Source organism: Manacus candei, unplaced genomic scaffold (genome assembly GCF_025592945.1).
Source record: "Manacus candei isolate 608988 ecotype Guabito, Panama unplaced genomic scaffold, ASM2559294v1 h1tg000153l, whole genome shotgun sequence".
NCBI classification, from domain to species: domain Eukaryota; kingdom Metazoa; phylum Chordata; class Aves; order Passeriformes; family Pipridae; genus Manacus; species Manacus candei.
The window spans coordinates 2,533,616-2,558,562 of NW_026138201.1; the positions used below are offsets into that span (position 1 = coordinate 2,533,616).

The 24,947-nt window shown below is 40.1% G+C and overlaps 1 protein-coding gene across 4 annotated transcripts in view; it reads left to right on the top strand.

Annotated features, from left to right (window-relative positions):
• The first annotated feature begins 2,849 nt into the window (after positions 1 to 2,849).
• Positions 2,850 to 24,947, top strand: part of PACSIN2 (protein kinase C and casein kinase substrate in neurons 2) — a 42,350-nt gene continuing 20,252 nt past the window's right edge. For 3 of the 4 annotated variants that reach the window (XM_051772421.1, XM_051772423.1, XM_051772424.1), the window contains exons 1-2: positions 2,850 to 3,030; positions 24,215 to 24,325. In XM_051772421.1, the coding sequence (XP_051628381.1) occupies positions 24,266 to 24,325 (60 nt within the window). In that variant the 5' untranslated portion in view covers positions 2,850 to 3,030; positions 24,215 to 24,265. Of the gene's footprint in view, positions 3,031 to 8,895; positions 8,992 to 24,214; positions 24,326 to 24,947 lie in introns of those variants that run through there. The other variant, XM_051772422.1, reaches the window with a different exon arrangement.

A 24,947-nucleotide genomic window follows, 5' to 3' on the forward strand; every position in this document is an offset into this window, starting at 1 on the left:
CTAATCTCTTTTAATTCACTACAAGAAAAGCTAAAGTGTTTGAATATACATAAAGTTACTTTACATGTTATAAATTGAAAGAAATAGGACTTTATTAAGCACTGAGGTATATTTCCCCAAGCAGTTCTTCCAGTGCATATATGTATTTATTCAGTGCATGTGGCCTCAAGCCCTGTATATATTTAGACATACATTAAACTGTGTTACTATAAGTCATGAAGTCAAATTACTACACCATGTGTAGTAACCTCAATGCAGCCAAATTCACAGGAGGAGCAGTAGTGTTGATCCAAAAAGTGCCCTAAGATGACTCTAAAAATTGTGTCAAGTGGTACACTTGGAAAAGGGGCAAAAACCTGACAGTTAAAAATGTGTTTTTAAAATTCTGATAGTGGTTATCATCTTGATTGGCTTCCAAAGGTGTCTAAGCACTTTTCAGCTAAGTGTAAAAAAAAAAAAGGATAGGTAAATCTTGCAAGCAGAAAAGAATATTCAGCAGCTTTTTTTTCCAATTAATAGTCCTGCCTTTACCTCTTTATCTTCAAAATTATAATTTCATAGCATTTATAAATATGTTTCATAGCAGTTGCTAATTGATTTATGAAGATGTTTAAGTGAAAAACTGGAAAATCATTATCTCAAGTTGTATTAAAATCCGAATCCAGTTGTTAGTATAAAAAATGTTGTGTGCATCCCTAATTTCTGATCACCCTCCATTCCCTTGGAAGGCAGTTCAAGTTCCATACGAAGAAGACTCCCAAAATAACATGCTGTGGCACAAGGGCTGTACTTATATTTGTGTGTGTATATATATTACATACATACATACATTTATATTACATACATATATATATAATATATATATAACATATATATATATATAAAGTAAGTATATATATGGAAACACATAGAAATGTATGTAAATACAGTAATAAATTATATACCATTTATATGCACATATTATAATTAATATGTATAATTATACATTATCTATGTATATATAGATATAAGATATCTATATATATCTATATATGTATATAAAATACCTATATAAAACGTGTGAGCAGCACACTGGCCTAACAAAGTCGATGCTGGTTTAAGTCCTGTCCTCTGCCAAGCTGGAATTCCCTTTCCTGGGAGGATGAACTCAGTCCTAGCAGGGAGAGCTGTGATTTACACTGAATTCCTGTGCTGCTCCTTCGATCTTGGAACAAGTTGGAACATTATTTGACCATACAAAGAGATGAATGGCTGTTTTGATGTTGAGGAAAGTCTTTAAGCGTTCTGGCAGGGAGAATTCCCAGCTTTGACAGTGCTCCAGGCGAAACGGAAGCGTGATTCCGTACAGAAAGGGCTGGATTTACGACTGGACGTGTCCCTTGTCATCTCCTGTATAATGCTGGGTTGTGCAAAGCTTGATCTCACGTTTCATAAGGCAGTGGGGAAAAGTGAAGTGCAGTTGTGGTCAGGAGTGAAAGAAAAACCAATAAATTTCCAGGTTTCTCCTCTCAAACGTGAACTGTGGACTTCCAACACGGGAGAGAGAGAAGAACAGGAGATTAGGGGAGGGAGAAATCATGTTCAACCTTACGCAGCTTAACCAACCTGACCAAATTTCGCAGCGATTGTTAATTGCAATTAACTCAAACCCATATTTGAAGGACTTTTTTTTTTTTACCAGAAGGTAAAATTTATCCCAGTGCTGTGGTCTCACAGTCCTACAGAGCTAATCTAAGTTCCCAGTGAACTTAAAGCTCCTTAAGTTAATGAGTCACAGGCTAAGTGAAAGAGTACAGGAAGGCTTGGCGCCGATCCTGATCCCATGCAGGATCCTTCTGGCATGAGAACCGTGGCCAAGAGGAAAGGGCTCTCAGGACTGTGCTGCAGCCCTGCCCACCGTGCTGTCCTCAAACCGGGCTGTCCCGGGGGACAGCGCCGGAGGCACGGCGGGGCTGGGAAGGGCAGATGGCAGCGAAACAGCGGGAACAGGAGAGGAGAAGGCGGAGGCTTTGAAGGGACGGCACAAGGTCACCGCGGTGGCTCCTGCCTGGAACTTCAAACAGTCCTGCCTAAAACAAATATCCCCACCACGTCCCGCGGGGCTCCTGCCAGCGGTGTCCTGCACGGACACACCTGGATGTGTCCCTCCCCTCCCCGAGGTGACCCCTGAGGTGGCCGGAGCCCCTCGAGATGACCCCGAGGTGTCCTGCGGGGACACACCTGGATGTGTCCCCCCGAGGAGACCGGAGTCCCTCCATCCCCAGGTGTCCCCACAGTGTCTGATCCCCCATCCCGAGGAGAGACCTGAGTCCCTCCATCCCCAGGACAGACCAGAGTCCCTCCATCCCGAGGTGTTCCCGCAGTGTCCGATCCCCCATCCCGAGGTGTCCCCACAGTGTCCGATCCCCCATCCCGAGGTGTTCCCGCAGTGTCCGATCCCCCATCCCGAGGTGTCCCCGCAGTGTCCGATCCCCCATCCCGAGGTGTTCCCGCAGTGTCCGATCCCCCATCCCGAGGTGTCCCCACAGTGTCCGATCCCCCATCCCGAATTGTTCCCCCACAGTGTCCGATCCCCCATCCCGAGGTGTCCCCACAGTGTCCGATCCCCCATCCCGAATTGTTCCCCCACAGTGTCCGATCCCCCATCCCGAATTGTTCCCCCACAGCCCCTCAGCGAACGCGCACCGGCCGCGGGCGCGCGCACACCCCGCCCCTTCCAGCCCCGCCCCATCCCCTTTTCTAAGGAAGCGGCGTTGATTGACAGCCGCAGGGAGCCAATGGACGCCCCGGCGCCGAGGGCGCTCAGCCAATGGGACGGCGGCGGGGCGGGGCGCGGCGGCGCGGGGCGGGCGGGGGCGGCAGTCGCGGCGGCGGCGCCGAGCGGAGCGGATCGAAGCGGAGCGGGAGCGGGGCCGGAGCGCAGCGCTGGGGCCCGGCCGCGTCCGCCGCGCTCTCCCCGTCTGGTCACACCCCCCCTACACCCCGCGATCCCCGCCGGGCACAGCACACAGGCAGCTCCCGGCGCTGCAGGTGAGGCTGGAGCCTTGTCGAGAGGTGCAGGCCGGGGTTGCGATCCACGGCGGGCAGTGGGTCCGGTCGGGCCGCGCCGGGCCGGGCGAGGAGCCCCGGGGACCTCGCGGCGGGGCCGGCGGCGGGGCCGGCGCTGCGGGCGCGGGGAAGGTGAAGCTCTCCTTGCACGGCGGGCAAGGGCAGGGCTGGGGCCGGCGGGGGATGACGACACTGGCTCGGTTCCTGTAGGAGGGCAGAGCTCGGCGCTCGCCAAAGTTTAGTGACCCCCTCGGACGGCGCCGGCGTTGGGAGGGGGGCGCAGGGAGAGGGACGAGGATGGAGCCCCTGCACTCGGGCGGGTGGGTTTTTCCTGCCGGCGGTGAAGTCCCTGGGTGGTGAAATCACCCATTGGCAGGTGACAGTGCTGGGCTGGTGGGCGGAGGTGTTTGCAGGGGGACAGTGATGTTTTGAGCGGCTCACACCCCTCTGACTGTCCAGCTAAGCCAGGCTTCGTGGTCTTGCCGTTGCCGCCTTCTTTCTGGACTTTCCCTTTTTTGGCTCGTGGAAAGAATCTCCTCATCTCCCGAAGCTATGTGAGAGACAGACGTCCCTTTATGTGCAGCGGGGCTACCTGGTCGGGGAAGGACAGGGTCTGTACAGTGCTGGCTGTGTGGGTCTGTACCAGCTGCCTGGCTGTCCCGGGCTGGGCTGACTCAGGAGCTGAGAGATTCACTACTCTGAGAGATTCATCCTGCTGAGCCCTCACCCTTTTGCCCTCTCAGCAAAGGAAGATGCACTGCTGCCCTTTGCAAGCTGAACCTTTGGAAACTAAATGTAACCTTGCAGTTTTGAACCCTCAGATTACTTATTAAATAGTGAGGATAATTGAAAACCAGTGCACTGCTGCACCTGTTTGTTTAAGTTTGATCCTTTCCGCCTGACCCAGACTGGGGTGAAAAATGAGCCTTTGGATGTGTTACTTTGATTTTCTTCTCTTGTGTTCTACAGCCTCCAAAAGACTTAAAAGGTTGCCATGAGACTGTTTTCTCTTGCTCTTGTGGGGGGAGGATCCCCTTCTGCTAATTGGGATCTAATTCCAGCATTTGTTCAGCGCTTTTCTAAAGACAAAACCTTCCCACTGCTTTTAAAAGTTGAAACAATGATAGTGCATTATATATAGTCATAGTGAAGACTGCATTATGTAAACAACTGGGTTTTAGTGCAACAAAAGGATCATTCTCGTGTGTCTGTGACACGAGACTAATATAAAAACACTGCTTTGTTGCTTCCTTGGGCAGGGAGAACACACAGGACATGATGCCTTAAAGGTGGGAGGCACCTCGAACAGTTTGCCAGCTGTATTTCAGATGGGCAAAACTCCTTAATTGCTTTCTTCACTGTTAAGGTTATTAACACCGAGGGCTACTGTGCTGACTGTTCTATACCTGTACCTGCCTGAAATGGTGTTTTGTCAAACTTGCATTTTGCCTTCAAAGGTAATAGTTATATTCTTCCAGGTATGGCTGTGAAAAGTAGTGTGTATGTCTGTTTAGCACAGTGCAGCATCATTTTGGAGGTCTCTGATCATAAGCTACCACAGCTTGGGTATGGTGAGCAGGAGTGCAGCTGCTGTTCTCTGTCCAAGTAAGTAATTTACAGATCTGGGGTCGATTTTTTTTGGCTCAGGTCTGCATGTTGTGCAGTACCACAGCAGAATAAACATTAAAAACTGCCCTGGGGTTTGAACTGCAATACCACACATCAAGCAACAATATCGGTGTTGAAAGAAAGCACAAATGATTAAATAGTTTATTAAGGGTTGATAGGCAAAGCTGTTTGGGATTTTTTTAATTGATTTTTTTTCTCTTATTTTAAAGAGGGTGTGCTGCAAGTGGGTGCAGTAATTAATATTGAGCTGACAAATTAGATGGCATTTATGATTGCTAGGCTTGGTGTTTGCTGTGTGAGTCTGTGTGGATGGCCTTAAGTGTTCTTTCACTTTTTTTTTTTTTAAACTGTCACAGGGTAATGAGAAAGCTTCTCCATTCCACAAGTCATCTCTGCAAGAAAAGCTTGATTTTACTTTGTGGTATATTAGGTAATATGTGGTGATATATATATATTTCTACTTGTTCTTTTGTATGCCTTTGAAGTACCATCATAGTGACGTGGCTTTCTGACTGTGATCGTTGTGATCTACGAGTGTTTTTAAACAATACCTTCAGAAAACACCCAGATGATATATTTCTTCTAATGGGTAGATGTCTGCTTTCTTTTGTTGTGTCAAGGCACGTGAATGTTGGTCTGAAAGTCAGTATTTTGAACCTGTTCTTTGACGTGTTTGGATGATTTAGGGTTAGGCATGAGAAGTTTTGTTCTCGTGGTCTGTCTGTACAACATATGCGTGCCTTCTCCTCCTCTAAAGCTGAGTGAGCCACTTGCTTAAAGATGTCCATCTGTCCATTCTGTGCTTCCCTGGCTGTGCTTAAAATGAGCTGAAGGCTCCTGCAACTTGAAGTGGTACAGGAAATTTCTGTGCTTGTTGCAGGAACTGGAAGAGGGTAAAATGCTTAGTCAAAAATTACCTGTGCTTGTATGAAACTGTGGGAGTAACACAAAGTAGCTACAAGGTAATTTAAAAAAAAAAGGTGAAAAGCTAGTAAAAGTAGCTAACTGAGCTTTCTGTTCTGAGTTGGTGAATGGTTTTCTCACTGTGGGAGTAGCAGGTCCTGGAAAAAGTGCATCTTCTCATCCAATGAGCCAGAAGAATGGTAGATGCAGATGGAAGGGTTGGTTGGGGTTTTTTTCTTTAACAGAGTTGTTTAAACATGCATGTAAGCTGATACATTAGTGTCTTTTTGGTTCTTGGAATGTCTGCTTTTTAAAAAAATACCAAGATTTAATGACTTACTTGTTGCCTGGAATGAAGTCTCTAATGCTTGAACTGAAGAGCAGTCTGTGAGATTAACAACTTCTTTGTAACACAGGATTTAATTCCAGTTCTGTCTTAATCCCCAGAACTTCAAGAAGTGACATTGTTCCTTTCAACCTAACCCCAGTTACTGATTTTTGGCTTGACTTAATGTAATGATGGATTGTTCCCAGGAGATGAAAAGGAAGAAAGCAGGAAATAACTGTGATGTAACTGTACTGACATAAACCCACTTAAGGATTCTGAGTCTGTGGTTGAATAAATGGCATATTTAATATGAATGTTACCTGGCTGATTGACCCACTGGGGTTGAGAGGAATAACCTGGAGCTGATGGTAAATTCTGTTGTATTCTGGGATCTACAGTTGTGTCAAGGTGCCTTTTTCTGGAGAAGGGAACAGTCCAGATTTCTCTGATAAGGTTGGTCCTTGGAGTGTGGGTGATTCTGCTGAGCTGGTGTGTGTGGGTAGAGCCCTGTGATCCTTGGTGGACAGGATGTGTCAATATTTGAGAAAGTACCAGCCCTAATTAGTAAATAGGAGTAGAAGTGGCCTGGCTGTTACAACCCTGCACAGTAATGGGTTCTGAAGCAAAAAGAAAACGTCTCTCAGGCTTCAAATAACGTGGTTTGGTTCAACTTTTACAACATGCAAATATTTAAAAGCTGCTCTGGTGTACAGAAGGTATTGTAAATATTTTGGTAATAATGGAAACCTGTATCTTGCATTGTTTGGCTTTGGGTCAGTGCATGTTGTTAACCCTTTTTTGGACTCTGCTTTGAGTTAAGAATTAATTCCAAGGCATCTCCAGACCAAATATTTTAAACAACCTTCTGTGCCTTTTATCACATACTCTAAGCTGGTGAATGACAAACCTGAGTACAATACAACAGCAAAAATGGTGGGGACAAGAACAGTCTCTCAAATCATATTATTAAATACTTCTTCCAAAGTTTTACTGCAACAAACGCTGCATTTTATGTAATCTCTTGATGTAAAACTTATAGATGTGACATAGATGCAGACTATGAAGCGAAAAGAACATGACAAAGAATATAATAAGCTTGTGTGTTTGTTGTTTTCCTAATTTCTGACTTAACAGGTTAAATAAAGGGTGCAGGGTGAATGTGCTTAATGTGTCCTGTAATGTGTAGTACAGATTTCAATAAATGGTCTGCCATGAGTCATAGGACAAACAGGACATCTCTGTAGTTTGACTTATGGCTCCCATCCTCTGCCTTAATAGAGGCTTTCCTGGCAAATTGACAGATCCCTGGATCCCTGCTGAGTGGAGCAGTGCTGCTTTCTTGTTGGGAGAAATGATAAATCTGTGATAATATTGATAATATTGATAATATGTTAAATGCCTTCGTGTCGAACGCGGTGTTAGGACGTTGTCACTGTATTGGATGTTAAAATTCCACACCAGTGTCAGAGCTGGGAAGTGAAGCATGGAACACCCATCAGTGGGACTAAAGGATTCCATGATAATGTGACACTTTCCTTCAAGCAGCAGCAGCTGCAGGAGCAGCTGAGAGCTCTGTGTATTGGTGGTCTCTGTGAGATACCAGTTAGAGCCCTTGGAAGATGTTCCAGAATGTCTGGGGAGTGCCAGTGTTCCTTAAAGCAGCTAATATTTCAAATATTGTTGCAGAAGTGTCACCACTCCTTTCTTGGTCACTTAGTCCTCTCTGCCTACATTATAACCCCACACAAACTCCTCAGTCGTGGGACACGTGCAGTGAATTTCAGTGGTACTAAACGGGCTGGATTTATGTTCCCAAAGGCAAAAATTTAATCTCTTACTTATGTGCTTGCACATTAACAATGAAAATACCTTTTTACCTGTCTTTTCAGGGTCTCAGACTTTGTGTGTTGTCTGTGCACTTGCTTATTCCTTGTGTTAGCAAAACATCTTGTAACTTGTTAAACCAGCTCGGAAGTTTGTTTGTGCGACTTCTACTCGCCAGTGATAATCAGGATGTAATAAAGTAAGGAAAATGGAGCGTGTATAAATACAATTTATACATAAACTGTTGCTCATCCTGGCAGCTGAAGTTGTGCTACATGAGCTGCTCAAAGACAACTTACTGACTCGAGACTCTACCCTCAAACTCTTTATAGTTGAGCCAATTGAAGATGTGCTTAAATTTATGGTCCTTGATTTTAACCAATTTTAAATGCACGAGTGAATGGATAATAAGTATCAAATCATCTTAAATTCATAAATTTAAAGGTGAACTTGCTGTTTTTTTCTTGAATTTTTGCTTAAAATATTTTGGTGTGGAAGGACCAGAAGACAGTTGAAAGCGTTTTTAAAGTTGAAGAAGTTCCAAGTAGAAAGGAGCCAAAAGTCCTTGTCTTTTAACTTTTAGAATACTCACTTGTACGTGTTTCTAAGGTATAATGCTGATAATTATTCTTATGTAGTGAAATACTGTTTTTATAGAAAAAATTGAGTGTTAAATAATGTCTTGAACCTCCTAGCAGAATGTTTAAATTAATCTGGTAGCACATTGTCATTAAACCAAGTTTTGAAGAAATAGCTTTGAATTCCAGTCCAATACTTAACTTTCAAAATTTGTGGAAAGAATCAAGTGTGTTTTTAGAATGTTACTATTTTTTTCTCCCCAGGGTAAAATCTGGGTCTACACAAAACCCATGCCAGCTCTCTTATTTCGTAGATTGGAAAAGCTACTTACTGTAACCTGTTTGGGTTTGGTTTTTCTTTTTGTTGTTGTTGTTTTTTCTTTTTTTTCCCCTTCCTTTTTTTCCTTTTTTTCCCCTCCCTTTTTTTTTTAGAATTAGTGGAATTCTAGAAGTCGAATTAACTGGATTCTTCTGTTACTTTTCTAAGCCCGATCTGCTTCCTTGGCTTTTCTCAGTAAAGTACTATTCCACCTGATGTGTTTTGTTTTTTTGAAGCAGGTGCTCAGATTGGCCAGCAGAGAACATTTGAGCAGACAGAACACTATTGCAGGACATTTTGTGCTGTTCTTTGTTTAATTGCTCCCTTCACTGGATATCATGAATGTCTTGTCTGTTATTGAGGTGGGACCCAATTTATTATTTATCTTCGTAAACACAAATTTGAGGAGATTAAAAGATAGTCCACGTAGTTTTAAAGGATCTGCAGGTGAACCTAAAAAAATTATTTGAAATTATATTTGATCTTAAAATTGGTTTGAATTTGGCTAAGAAATCCTTTGTCCAAAGTAATATAAAAGCAGCTGCTTTGCTTGTAGTGTCCCTGTATCAGAGAGCAACATGTGGGTTTAGTCTGTATCAAATGACTGTATTTTTAGCACTTGGTTTAGTGGCTATTCCATAATTCCTGGTAGGATGTAAATCCTGTGGGTGGTGTGAGTATTGTGAATAAAATCTGCGTGGTGCAAATGTTGATCATTGTCAAGTCCAGTAACTGAGAAACACAAAGAGATAAAGCAAATAGCATGCCTTGATTCTGAATTTATTTTGGGTTCTGCAAGACAACCTATAGGTTTCTTTGCTTCAGGCTGAAAAAATACAATGTATTCTCCAGTTATCTGGGGTTCTTCATTGTGGAGAAACTAGAACTGGAACAGGAGATTCCCCTTTATCCCTCCTCCCCTCTCCTGCCAGAGGCCACATAGGAAGCACCTTTGTTCCTACTTGTTCTTAGGTATTGCAGAGACATTTTGTGTAATTGTAATTAAGGCAAAATGGGGCTAAATTTAGCGTGTAATGACTGTGCTGCTGAGCAAAATTACTGGGTTTGCAGTAATCATTTTAGCAGGTTTTATGCTGAAAGGGGTTTCACTGCAAAGCAGGGAAATATGGAAAGAGATGAGCAGGTTTTCATGTTTTCCAACACATCTAAAGGTATTTTCATTGTGCACATTTTATGGGTTTTTTTGTGCTTCCAGTGTTTATTTCATAAATATGCATAAAATACTACATTTTTTTTGGTAAGTAACGCTGTCCCAGTATAATACCTTTTGATATTATTTATCTGAGTTGTGAATGATGTTGGTAGTTCAGTTTTGGAGTAAAAAATCCCGTAAAAACGTTATAAATTTTCAGGGATGTGTCAAGTATCTAATTTAGGTAGGATACTCACTGGAATGCAGTTGATTAGGTAGGAAAAAATACCATGAAAAGCTGAAGATTTTATAAATACGCTTCTCAAAATGTGTTTTGAGTTTGCCAAGGGAAAATGTGTCACGGGAATCCTTGGATTTTCTTACTGCAGTGAATAGCTAGAGAACAAAGTTCTGTGATCTCAGAAAGAAAGCTTTAATAAAAATCTTGTGAAACACTCTCTGTCATGCAATAGCAGTTGGCTTGTGCACTGTTCAACCCTGCAAATGGGGAGAAATAAGCCATTTAAGACTCCTGCTATTGTTAAATTGCTTGGTCAGCTCTTGTTGCAATCCTCCAGGAATCTCTGCAGTGCCTTCCAGAATGAATTAAATTGGAGCTGCTTTAGTTATGCAGCTGAAGTGGCTCGTGAGAATTATTGGAATGTGCAAAGAATTTTTAAAATTTAAATTAATTTTAAAATTTAATTTAATTTCATTATTTTTAATTTAATTTAATAGATTTTCTAAAAATTAATTTAAAATGAAACAAATTTAAATTTAGGATTAAAAGCTTAAGATTAAAAAATATTGCACCTAAGCATTTACATCAGAATCAGGATGCAAGTTTTAAATTTGGAGTACTGTGAAAAATCTCAATTTATGTGTAGTATCTGCCCCCAAAAAAGATGGAATGTAACTCACATCTTCCATTTATCCACCATCACCCAATTTCAAGTGCTTCACTGCTTTATATAGCTGTGAATACTGAAAGAGGTGCTGGAAATGTAACTACATAAGCTTAAAAAGACATTTTTATATCTTGTTTCCCAGTTATTTTTCTGGTTTAAGTAAAAAAAATATCATTTTGGGTGAAAGACAAGTACAAGTCAGGATTTGACACAGACACGTCAAATGCATCAAATGAAAATGGAATAATTGGAAGTTTTATCTAAAGCTTAAATATTCAAGAAGTTGCCTGCTTGAAAATTCACTTCACAATTTGTTATTGAATTTCTTCTGATGTTTCCTAGGATTTCAGACTTGATACAGAATTCCTGATTATCTGTGTTAAGCTGCTGAAGATTCACTTAGTAACCTGCATCCAGATCCTGAAATCACTGAATATATTCTTGACTGGCTTTGTCTTGGGCCCCTTGAGCCAAAGTGTTTTGCTGAAAGAGCCTTTTCTGTATGATTTTATTCTGATTACTTTGTGTCTGAAATTAGGAGGAGGTCTTCTCCTTTCCCTTTTCTTCTTCCCCCCTTTTCTTCTTCCCCCCTTTTCTTCTTCCCCCCTTTTCTTCTTCCCCCCTTTTCTTCTTCCCCCCTTTTCTCCTTCCCCCCTTTTCTCCTTCCCCCCTTTTCTCCTTCCCCCCTTTTCTCCTTCCCCCCTTTTCTCCTTCCCCCCTTTTCTTTTCCCCCCTTTTCTTTTCCCCCCTTTTCTTTTCCCCCCTTTTCTTTTCCCCCCTTTTCTTTTCCCCCCTTTTCTTTTCCCCCCTTTTCTTTTCCCCCCTTTTCTTTTCCCCCCTTTTCTTTTCCCCCCTTTTCTTTTCCCCCCTTTTCTTTTCCCCCCTTTTCTTTTCCCCCCTTTTCTTTTCCCCCCTTTTCTTTTCCCCCCTTTTCTTTTCCCCCCCTTTTCTTTTCCCCCCTTTTCTTTTCCCCCCTTTTCTTTTCCCCCCTTTTCTTTTCCCCCCTTTTCTTTTCCCCCCTTTTCTTTTCCTCCCTTTTCTTTTCCTCCCTTTTCTTTTCCCCCCTTTTCTTTTCCCCCCTTTTCTTTTCCCCCCTTTTCTTTTCCCCCCTTTTCTTTTCCCCCCTTTTCTTTTCCCCCCTTTTCTTTTCCCCCCTTTTCTTTTCCCCCCTTTTCTTTTCCCCCCTTTTCTTTTCCCCCCTTTTCTTTTCCCCCCTTTTCTTTTCCCCCCTTTTCTTTTCCCCCCTTTTCTTTTCCCCCCTTTTCTTTTCCCCCCTTTTCTTTTCCCCCCTTTTCTTTTCCCCCCTTTTCTTTTCCCCCCTTTTCTTTTCCCCCCTTTTCTTTTCCCCCCTTTTCTTTTCCCCCCTTTTCTTTTCCCCCCTTTTCTTTTCCCCCCTTTTCTTTTCCCCCCTTTTCTTTTCCCCCCTTTTCTTTTCCCCCCTTTTCTTTTCCCCCCTTTTCTTTTCCCCCCTTTTCTTTTCCCCCCTTTTCTTTTCCCCCCTTTTCTTTTCCCCCCTTTTCTTTTCCCCCCTTTTCTTTTCCCCCCTTTTCTTTTCCCCCCTTTTCTTTTCCCCCCTTTTCTTTTCCCCCCTTTTCTTTTCCCCCCTTTTCTTTTCCCCCCTTTTCTTTTCCCCCCTTTTCTTTTCCCCCCTTTTCTTTTCCCCCCTTTTCTTTTCCCCCCTTTTCTTTTCCCCCCTTTTCTTTTTCCCCCCTTTTTTCCCTCTCCCCTCCCCTCCCCTCCCCTCTCCAGTGCCTTTGGGCCCTGCTCATTGCTGTGATTGGGAATTGCAGCCCTGGATTCCTCCTGCTCTCAGAGCAGCATTAAGCACAAGGTCAGATAATTGCAGAGTTAATAATTGTGTGACTGGAATGAGATGATAATGCAAGTGCTGAGGGGGAAATAAAGAGGACAAAGCTCTTTGATGTGACAATAAAAGTATGGTGGTATGATAAGAAGCAGGTAGTTACACCGGGATGGAACAGTTATTGTGGTGACTTCCCAACTAAAATCTGCCATTAGAAATGCAAACAGATCTGACCTGTATTTTCTGTTAATGGGGGGATTTTTCCTGCTGGAATAATTTTTGATTGAATTGGATTTTTCCTGGTGACAGACAAAGCCTTGTGGACTGTGCTCTGTCACAGGTGAAGCTCATGGATTGTCAGACTCAAATGCAGCCAAAAGTTTCCAGTGCCAAAGTGTTCCCAGTCCATGACAGGATCAATACATCAGCCTTCTTTGTTTGCAAATTGGCATTTTCACTTGGAATTATAGCCACGGTTTTTAAGACATTATGACAAGTATAAAGTAGGTAATAAAGCATTTTCTCTTCCTATGAAATATACTGAATATTCAAATTTTATGAGGGGAAAAGGAAGGCAATTTGTTTGAAGGTGTCAAGAGTTGGACATTTCATTTTCAGTTTCATAAATTACAAGGTGCAGAATAAATGCACATTGTTGAAGGAGTCAACTTAAGGTTATTTAACTCTTGAATACTCTATATAGCACATTCTTTACTAATGTGGTTTTTTAGATGTGGTAAAATACAACTGTTTTGAGTGTAATACCTGTTTTCATTTTTTTGGGGTGACTGATGCATCATCCAGTTCCTTTTTTAAATTATGCTTATGCCTGAAACACATAAGAAGGAGCATGTTCTGAAATAGCCTCAGTAAATACTCCAAAGAATATTTTAAAAATACTTTTGATTTTTGTTCTTTTGTGTGCTCTGAGCTTTAGCAGATTTTCTAGGGCCAGGCCTGCTTTTTCTGGTTCTGTTCATATCAGATGGCTCCATTAAAGCTTTAAGCCTTCAGAACCAGAAATGAAAAATGCCTGTTCTCTGCTGAAATGTTCTTGGCTTGAACTGTGACATGATTATGAAAAATATCTGTATATGTGGCTTGTAAATATTATAAATAACATCCTTTTTTATGGGCCATTTTTGTCATGTTTTCTTCGCTGTCATTCATTTTCTTCTTTATTTGTCTAAGCCTTCTTTTCCTGAATATTTCAAGACCTTACATATCTATTTTATTCTTTCCACTGATGTGATAAAGACAGTGAAATGTGGAATTTATTATTCACTGAGCAAGCACATGCCTTGGTTTTCTTATTCTTGGGGAAGCAGAAATCTTATTTTCAGTTCAACTTTTAAGGTATTTCTGCATAATTGAAGCTTTCATCTTGCAGCTGTTGAACTCATCAGCCCTTTTCTTTTTTAGGCTGGTGGCACAAAACCTCTGTAGTGGCTGGTTTTATGTTTGTGGTGTATAAACCACATCTGTATGGTTTATATGCACGAAGCACCCGTTAGAAATCTGGCTGAAGCCGTTCCTTTTGAGTGTGTGCAAGTTTGATATCGTGATTCCAGGACGATTTGGTTGCATTTTATTTTTGCATCGTGCAAAAATACCAACTGAAGTTTATTTTCATATAACAGGTGATGCTGCATTTGAATGTAATGACCCCAGACTTTGTGAAGTCTCACGTTGTGCAGTTTTTCACTTTGATTGCCACGTGTAGAGTGATTTGCAATAAATTAAATGGCTCTAAGAAATGTGATCGCTCTGTTCTGGAGCTATTTGGGCCTGCTCTCCTCAGCTGTTATGACTATCACACATAAATTAAATTCAGGAAGCAAAAAAGGTGTTATAATTCTGCCTTTAGTAGCAGTTGATCCTGGTTTTGAGAATCCTTGTGTAACCATTTAAAATGCTGAAGTTACTCAAGGAAAGGCAGTTTGTATTACTGCTTTTACTAACACTTTGGACCATATATATATTAAAAATAGTCTTGCATACTTAAATTTTCAACAGTAGGGTTTTTCAGACTCTGCTCTCGAGAGGGCACTAAACTGAACTTCGGATTATCTCCCTTTCTTTTATTTTTTCTGCCTTTTGACTCTTGCCAAGGTGCAGGTTCCAGCTGTTTAAATGCTCTGCAATCAGTGATGGCACGTTTATTAACTGCAGAAATACAATGGTAATTGTGAGGGGAAGAACTGTCGGCTCGTGGGGCCTCTTGTCCCAGTTTCCTTGAACTTCAGTCCCATTTAGGTTGTAGAACACATGGCTGACCTACTTGTACTTCAGTCAAGCATTAATTGCAAATGGCATTAAATGGTATAAAAAGCTTTCCTTTTCCTGAAAAGCTAGAGAAGGGTAAAATAAAAACCCCAAGTCTTTCTGAGGTTAGTTCACCAAATGAAGCACTTATTTCACATTTAGGGATTCTGCATATGAGTGATTTGTGTGTTTGGGCACATAATGTGTTCCCAGGTCTGTGAAAACCATCAGGCAGAGTGGCTGCTCTGCTGGGCTTTCTGTTCTGAACCCTTAATGAGATTAGTGAAACCTTCCAGAAGCAAAGGAAGACTTTCACCTTCTCTCTTGCCTAACCTGGCTCTCACATGCCTCTTTCAAAGCACCACACTGAAAGCTTTAGATTTTTCAATTGCATTAAAGTAGGTTTAAATGTACTGGCTATGTTTAAAAAACCAACCAAACAGAAAAACAACAACAAAAAAACATTTCTGTCTTTGCTTGTCAAATTATGGTACAAGGAAGGCCATAAAATATGATCTCTCACCATAATATTTAAGAGTGGCACTTCCAGGTAGCTTAGACCAGTGAGTTTGGTATAAGGAGCCAGTTCATTATATTTATTACCAAAAAAATTAATTAAATGTTTCTAGGGAATGTTTAACTCTGCTGGGTCAGCAGCCCATGTTGTGTAGATTACTGAGTTGTAAGTACAGGTCTTCTGGCTTTGTTGCAGTAATTATCATTTCAGGAGCAGAAAATTAAATTGCCCAGAAACAGGAGAGGTCCTGGCTAAAGTTTAGCTCAGATTCACTGAGCTGAAAATCTGTTTAAACAGAACTCAAGAGTTTCTTTTCTCTGTAACCATGTTAATGAAACTAAGTGTTGAGTAACCTTCTCCCCAGCTTCAACACAAGCACAGTTTAATTTTCCTAATAGTTCCTTAGGAGCTGGATTCAGTTTGCTTTAAAATCTGAATTAATCTTGTTTAATCTGAAATATGAAATACTGTCACGTGATTTTTTTCTTGTGTTACAGTATGGCATTGATTTTGAAACACTTGAACAGATCTTTCATTGTTCCTAAATGAATAATTGCTTATTTAACTTACTGGAAAAGAAAGACAATTGAAGTTAAGTGTGGCTCTGGTTGTTTTCTTTCCATATTTATGAACTGTCCATAAATTTTGTATCAGTTCCAGAATGACCCCTCTGAAATGATGTATAAAGTTTATCTGATTATGATCACAACTGGAAATGTTGCTTTTAGTTTGCAAGGCTGTCTTCATTAGTTATTTTTACATTGATGGTGCTTTCCCCAAATACTAAATTACCCTTGAATGTATTTTGGGAGTTGAGGAATGTTGCAGGATGATTTGACCCACTTTTTGCCTGCAGGGCTGTGGCAGGGAGGGGGTAATGACTGCAGAAAGAATTGATAATAATGGAAACTACTGTTGAGAGCTTTTTCACAGCCAACAGTTATGGAAGTGGTCATTTAATTAATGCTTTAGCAAGAATTTACACAGTTCTGTACCAACTTTGGCTGCCCCTTGAACAAAAGCCGTGCCAGCAAATAATTCCTGATTTTATAGGTGAGGAGCTATCCCAGAAAATTGCTGACTTTGCCTCGTGGAGAATAATCCCCTCAGCTCCAAGGGGTTCTCTGTGGAAATGGAATGTCTCTGTACTCTTTATATGAAGTACAATGTAAGTTTTGGGGGTTTTTTTAATGAGTGCATTGTGGTGTGAGAAACTTGAGTTATTTTGCTGGTTCTGGGAGTCTTCTCTCTCATCCTCAGCAGTTTCTTCCTGAGACATTATATAGGAAGGTCTGTTTTTCCTTGTGCTTTCTCTTACTTTATCCATGGTCAGAAAAGATAGAGTGGAAGGTAGAGTTTGCTGAGATGTTGCTAATGCACAGATTTACAGTTTCTAAGAGAGCTTTAGGCTTTGGAAATTAGTTGGTGTTAAGGACAGGGCTGAATTTGGCTCAAATGAGGTCTGTGAATTGGTTCTCTCCTGAAGTAAAGAACAGCAGCTCCTCAATTTAACCTTCAAATGCAGGAAGAAAACCCTGTTTCACCTTAATTGAAGGGTTTAGACTTGCTTCTGTTCAACCCACATCAATATTTCATTAATTAGTATCACAGCCCCGTATTTCCTGAGGTGGAAAAATACAGCTTTTGCCTGTGAAACAACCCAGCTGTTTCCTAAGTCTGCAAAGTGTGCCTCCACGTCTCACTGAGAGATTTAAAACCACTCTTCTCCACTAGTTGTAGGAGCAACAATCATAACCTTTACCATGGGCTTCACATGGTCTTTCACATAATAAACCTGAATATTCACCTTACAGAATATTCCGTTACCTATAAAGCTGAATATTCAGTGATACAGAACCATGGTGGGACTGGAAACCCTTGGGTTGTTTTGAGTGCTGCAGTGTGTGTGTGGGGAGAAAAAACCTGACATTAGTTTGAGCTGCAAGGTTTTCCTCAGCCCCCAGGAAGTGCTGAAGTCCAGCCTGATGAGAGAATTGTGTTTGTGGAAGGGGAGGTCAGGCCATGGCGTGCAGGTACCACAATTTTCCGTGCCTTGCTGAGCTTCATATGTGGAAAAAAACCCCAAACCAATTTATTAAGGCTTGCCCTTTCAGGTGAGTGTTTTGCAAACAGAATATGGAATGGCTTTGCAAAGAACTCTCCCAGTTGCTTTTTTTCCTACCAGAAATGTCCTGTACTGTGGCATAGCTGATATAAAAGCTTTTTTGGCCGAGGGAATGTGGTGTTTTGCAATATTTGTTTGAGAGTGTTTATCATGTTGGAAATGAGGGTTCTGGGACCAAACAGCCTGCTGTCTAAAACATCTATTTCTAGAATGGTCATTGTATTATTTTTTATTTATGTGCTTTTATGGACTTTTTTTTTTCCCCAAGTAGATCAGTGTTCATGATTTGTGTGGTCAGATAAGTAGGCTGTGATATCTGAGGCAGTGCTTCTTGTAATGTTCTGTTTGGCTCCTTAATTTTATGCCATTTTAGAACAATCCCTTTTCTCTGCATCTGCTTTGTCAGTGCACCTGGAAACGCTGGTTCATGGTTTCTCTCCTGGAGAACACATCAATATTACTCTTGTTTTTGTGCTGCTGTAGAATTCTACTTAACCTAAATATCCAGTGTGTATGCTTGAGGTGTTTCCCTTGATGTTTTACTGAGATAAATTTCCATTATGGCCATCTAATTCCACTTGGTAAAGGAGCAGTTATTTATTTTTTAAGTATCTGGGCACTTAAAATTTCTTTCTAACTAAATGCTTACCAAGTTTAATTTGCAAGTTTCAAGGGGTTTTGTGCCCCCTTCGTGCTTCTTTGAAACAAACCCAAAGGCATATTTATCTCATTTTTATTTAGGAATATTAAGGTTAATGTTTATTTAGGAATATTAAGGTTCACTTCATTTTAGGAGACTCTGCCAGGACTGGTGAATTAGTGGGTGATGTCACAGGCACTACAGAAGTGAGCATTAGAAAAGGGTGAACACTTGTAATTAAACCGAAGTTTTTCCTGCACTTTATCATTTTAATCAGTCAAAGCTAAAAAAATGGAAAGGTCTGATTTGAAAAATCAAAGAGTCTTTTTTAGAGTTACTTAAAGTGACAAATGGTCCTGAGTTCTTCAGGTGGTTTTCTGGTAAAATTTACCCAAAGCCAAATTTTATGTGCTTTTTTTTTTTCTGCAGCAAAGAAAATGTTAATGTGGATTTTTCCTTCATCAAAAAGACCTGAAAGGTTTTAAAATTAACAATCCTTTCCAGCTTGGGGAGAGAGTTATAAAATAAATACAATTGCAATTTTTATCTGCAGAACTGTGTATTTTCTTTTCCTCACGTAGTTTATTCTGATTACTGCCTCATCTCTCATACCTCCAGATAAGCAAGAAGTATAATCTGAATATATTAAGGTTTAATTTAAGTTTATGCAAGTATTTTAAAGCTCCACATACCACTTTATCAACCTGGCTGGTGTATCTATGCTATTTAAAGCCTGTACTTTGCAGTGGTAATAATTTCCTGTGGTCAATGTCTATTTAATTTAAAATTAGAAACCTCTGCAAAGCCTCTGGAGGTGAGTAATAACTGTCCTGGTTAAAACAAAAATCACACAATTAAAATAATAATAATAATAATAATTTCTGCTTGACAGGCCACATGCAGGATAAAAATTTTAGTTCTGTTTTCTTTCAGTGTCAAACCAGACAGAAACAGTGGCTCATGACTCGTCCTGTCTTGTTTACTTGTATATATGTGAAATAAAATGTGCAGGATAAGAGTCTTTTTGCAAAGTTTGGGTCATTGTGTCACCTTTGAGATGCACTTCTGTGCTGTGTGTTATTCCAGTGTGATCAAGCTGAATTGGTAATTTTAAGTTTTATTCCTTTAATAAAATATTCAAAGTGTAATTACCAAAAATAAGTGTTCCCATTCCTTTTATTTTATATGGAGTTTAATTTCAGAGACTGTCTTCTCTCTATAGTTGAGTGGGGGGTTTTTACATGTGGTAAATATAATGGAAATTTAAACTTCTTTAGTGATCTTGTGATGTGTGTTAAAACTATGGCTTGAAGGGTGTTCATCACTTGTATATTTAGGGCAGTGAATTAGTGCTACTTTCAGTGGTTACAGCCATTAACATACAGGCTGAATTCCCCAGGAAATAGTGATTTGATTTCCTTTTATGGCCTTTTCTCTGGTATTTGTTGCTGTAGTTGTTTTCTTGATGGAGACTGAGGGATTTTCTTAAATCCCTGTGAAAGAGAGTGCTATTCTCCCTGTTTTAGAGATTGAAAAATAAGAATTTCACCCAAATCATTGACTGGAGACTCCCCCTTTGAAAATCCAAGGCCTGACCTCTATTAATAAAATGCAGTCACGTCTACTAATTGCAGTTAGAAGACTCCACAGCACTTAGTGGTGATTAATTGTGGTTTGCTGCATTTGTTCCCTGCACCCAGGGGCTGGAATTCTTTGCTGTCACTGGAATGTGTAAATCCAAGCGACCTTTCTTCCTGTAGTTACTTGTCCTGTGAATTTATGGAGTTTTCAGTGTGCAGTAGCTGTGATTTTAACAGGTTTTGGTTCATGGTTTCACAATGTTGCTAAAGGAATTATGGCACTTTTTTCTCTCTATGTAAACAGCAAATAGATTGCAACCCTGAGGGAGCTGGAAAGTCTTATATATGGATAGAATAGGGAAGGAAGTCATGTCTAAATTGCTTTATTTAGCCAGGGAATATGAGGTACAGCATATTCACAGTAGGTACACTTGGTAGCAAACCACAGGAGTGTGCACTTAAAGCATGGGATGTATTTATTTCTATACAGTGAAGTCTCATTTCCTTCCTATTCTGGGTGGAACAAACCCTGAGAGTTCAGTGGAGATAGATTAAGGAAGGATCCTATAGCTGAAGGTTTTTATGAGCAGCTAATTGCAGTTGTGTCCTTGTACCTCAGTAATTCACTCCCAGTGATGAAACTTGGGATCCTGATGAGTCACATCCCTGGTGACAAACCCTGTCATTCCAAAAATAAGTTTAAAAGCTAATGTGACCAGATGCTTTTCTCTTCTAGAGGCTGTCTCTGTTTCACAGTGAGAGTTCATCAGTTATCCCTCATTAGAAGCTCGAGGGGGTTTAACTGAAGGATTTCTTTAAACTCTCTTTCCCCTCTTCCTCTTTGAAAACACTGGGATTCACTGGATTATTTTATCTTAAAAGTCTGCATTTATTGCACAGATTTTTGCAGGTTGTGTGTTGTGCTAATCTCTGCCACCTAACATAATAAAAATAATAAATCAAGTATTTCAACATAAGCAAAGCAAGGAATTTTGCAAATTACTTTGAAGGTAATAACGTCAAACTCAACTTCTTGAGAGCAGAGGCAGCTTATTCTGTTCAGCTGGTTTTGTGTGTGGTATCTGAAGGTCTGCTTGCTCATTATTAGTTAATATTTTCCCAAATCCTCCTGTGTTAAGCCTCCAGGATGTTTATAGCAATTCTTTTCACACTGTAGGGCAAGGTCTTTAGCTAGAATGTTCCCAAAGAGAAAGCTTTAAAAAAAAGTCGTATTTATTTATTTATTGCTCAGTTACAAAGATCAATGTATCCTAATTTACAAGAATTACTGAAAAACCAGAGACCAGAAACCCCCATTTCCGTGGCTATTACATTATGTGCTGTTTAGAATATAGATATTTTTGACAGTTGGACTTCATGGTTTATTTTTAGCCTCTATAAGTTCTAGTGGCTGATGTGTACTGGGACCTTTTATGACTTTCTTTTAGGACCTTTTATGACTTTCTCTGTGCTGCTTCGTGTTTAGTGCTTTACCTGCTTCTGATGACACAGGTAAAAACTTATTTTTAAGGCCTTTGGACTCGATGATTTATTAAATTATTGATATTTTGGTTTTTGATGGATATTCCGAAGTTCCTTGACACGAGGGGCAAAAATATCCTGAGAAGTATTAAATTTATGAAATGTCATTTGTGTTGGCTGAGGAAAGGGCACAGAGCAGGATGCAGAGGGGGGTTTTGTCCAGTGAAAATCTTTAATCTGCCTTTGAGGAGAATGGGATTTACACCTTTGCCTTCTCTTCCTTCCTGCTGCGATCCAGCTGAGCAAAGAACCCCCAGCCTTGTGAGATGCAAGTGATTATTTGTGGAGAATCTTTCTTGTTGTCTTGGTCTAAATTTTCTATGACAGCTGTAGTTGTTGATAGATTTACTTCTTGTAGTGAAAGGAAAGACCCTGCAGGGGAAATAAAAAAAATTCAATGAACTTTCCTCGTGAAACCTCTGCAAATCCACTTGAAGGAGGGGAGGACCAAACCCTGACAGAAAGAATGTGCTAAAGGCCTGGCTGCTGTAATAATTCTCTTTCATGACTCACCCCAGTCAATGTTCCTATCTCAGAATTCAGTTTATTTTTAAGTAGGGCTGCACAAATAGTGGCTTTTCTGTGCCAGCTGTTGCTATGACTTCACAATATTTCCCTAAATACGCTTGCTCATACTTTCTCACAGCGTAGTATTTGGCCTCTAAAAACCTTCATTCCATCAGTATTTCCTGAGTGCTGATGGTTTTCATGCTTTTATGGAAAAAAGGGATAACTCTGTGTTGCGTAGTTTTAGTTGAGGAGGAATAAAGGGGGTTTTTTTAAGAGAAAAAAACCACTCCCCACAACCTGTTCCCTCATTTAAGAAAAGCTCTGTTTTGAGCTTTTTCAGTTTTTCCATGTAACTTTTCAGATTAAATTTCCAGCACTGGTATAATTTGGGCTATTTTGTTAAAGGTAAGTGGGCATTGGGTTATTCCTTCAGAACAGTTTCACTGTCTTTCCTTTTTGGGATTGGAGGGGGAAAAAAATACTGCTCATGTGGTCTGGGGGAGCAGGGTGGATGAATTACTAAATTGGTTTCTTTTTCCAAGGTGCTGAACTCTACACTCTGCCTGATCTCTTCCAAACTGCAGTAAAAACCTGGGTTAAAAAATCTTGGTGTGTTATGGAAAAACAACCATAACCCTTCCTGACAACCCTTGGAATCTCGTTCCTTCCCTTGTTCTGCATGGCATTCCTGGCACACAGGCTTGCCTCAGTAGCTTCCTTGGGTTCAGAGTAATCAGGGCTGCCTTAATTGGAAAAATAAAATTATCAGAATCTGTTTTCAGTGATCTGACAAGTTGTCTTTAAACAACTCTTATAAAATAATAGTATTATTACAATATCTCATATATGTTATTATTTATAATATATGAGATATTATATATATATGTATATTATAAAATAATAACCAGAAATCATAGCTAAAGATACCACTCACTGCATAGCAGACTCCTAGAAAAAGCTGTTTAATTTTAAACTATTCTTACGAATTTGTCCAGCAAGTTGCAACTTTATTGCACTTTCGTTTCCTCCCTATGCTGCTTATAGCTATCTAAGAAAGGAGGTGAAAAAATATAAAACCACTTGCAAGTGTGATCTTTGTGTTGTAAAAATTGCAAGGGGCAAAACTAATCTCGAAAGAAGACATTCCATGTGAAGGTGTGGTGCTCAGAGACTCAAAACTGGGTAGAGTTTTAACTTTTCCCCTTTGGTTCAGTAAAAGCACAGGTGGAAAAACTGGGGTTTTTTTTTGTAATTACTAATAACATAACTTGAGGATTGTTGCAATAACATGTAAAAATAATTTGCCTCATTATGATCTTATTTGCTATTTTGCAGAACCTTTCTTATATTTTTTGTTGTCTTTTAAAAATAAAAATCTAACAGTTGATGTTCCTGTAGTGGTTTTTATGTATTCAGAGTTAAGGTTATTAAAGCCTTTTGAGAGTTGCATTATGTCAGTGAATTGGATGAAAAACTGAATTAAGGTATTTATCCCACAAGGGGGGGGTAAAATCTGTTTACCAATATGTAGCCCTGGTAGTGGTTATAGGCAATTAGATATATATATATATATAGAATAAATATATAGATATATTATCAATAAATATGAAATAAATATATAAAAATAAACAAATGTAAAATTGTATATAAAATAAATAAATTTTTAAAGCAGTCTAAACTTGAAGTATCTGTGGAGATTAAACCTGGATTTGTGTGTGTTCTGTGAGGGAGCTGTTGCCTTTCTTTCCTCCTTCTCGGTTTCCAGCCCACAAATTGCATTTGTGGATGAAAGTGCCTGAATTTTTGACTCAATACCAGTTTTGATGCTAATCTTAAATGTCACCTTAAATGTCAACTTGGGGTACCCCTATTTTTTTTTATACACAGTGATTTATAAACGTTTATCCATGAGGATAAATCATATCTTTCTTCCTTGAAACTGTGTCTGTAAAAGCGAGAATGCCTGAATTATTAAAGTAATGACTTATTTTTAATAAAGATCAGAATTTGGAGCTGATTGTTCTTCTGTTTGTTCATTTTGCTAAAATAAACCAATGACATACTATGGTAACATGTCACAGTTGTGACACAGGTGGTTCTGGCCTTAAATATTTCCAGGGGTTTTCATTATGTACCACAGATTTCCAGTGGAAAAGGAATAGGAAGCAGGGGCAGGTCTTTGTTTCAGAAGCAAAGAGCACTTGATTGTCTCTTGTGGAAGACACTGGAAGTGGAATAGTTGATGAACAAGCATCTCTCTGCTCAATCTTCTGGTTGTAACAGGAAATTGTAGGATTAAACTCAAAATGCAGATGCATTGAAAGGTTTCTGGACAACAAATGTCACGATAAGAGCCAAGAACTTGGTGTGGTGGAAGTTCTCTGTTGCAAAATGCCCTGTGTGGTCACCTCTTGTTTTTATTTGGCACCCCTAGATATCAAAAAATGGAATGATGCTGCCCAACATAATTTCTCTTTTCATAGCTTTGTAACAACTTTTCATTAATGATGCTCATTAATCATTTTTAAATCTTCTTTACAGATTCTGAAGGTGTTTGAGCTCTGAATACTCACAAGCTCTTCATACCTCGAAATGTCTGGCTCATATGATGATTCTGTTGGAGTAGAAGTTTCTAGTGACAGCTTCTGGGAGGTAATCCAGATGTTTTATACAATATTTTGATTTTATTTTTCATTCTTATTGTAGAAAATGTGATTCTCGTGCATTGGAGAGAGCTGCAACACAAGACACCTTTGGTTCTTGTGATCTGCAGAAATAGGTCAAAATTACCTTTTTAGGTTTTTGACCTGGTTCTGTCAAAGGTTTTTAATGGGCACAGAACTTGAGGATCATCCCTTTGGGTAGGGTGGGCAATTCAGAATTGAACCTTTACCAATGTAAAAGCATAAAAAATAGCATAAAATACTCTGTAATATCAGTAATTTGTGCTGCCCCAATCTGACGGAGGCTTTCATATGTTATGACAATTTAAACTTTATAGAAGAGAAACTTCATAAAGCAGAAAAGGAAAAAGAAAGGTTTGTCAGTGTCAGTCCTGACAACTGGAGGTAAGTGCTGTCTGGGTGAGCTGTATTTTGTAGGACAAACTTCCACCATTGCTGAGGCAACTTCCTGAGCAGCTTCCTTGGAAGAAGTACTTCAAAATAAAATAAGGAGACACTCAGGAAAAAAGAATCCTGGACCAAAGGGGATTTTTTTTTGATGAGTGTTGGGCACTGGGTACTTGGCAGAACATGACTTGAGGCTGGCTGTC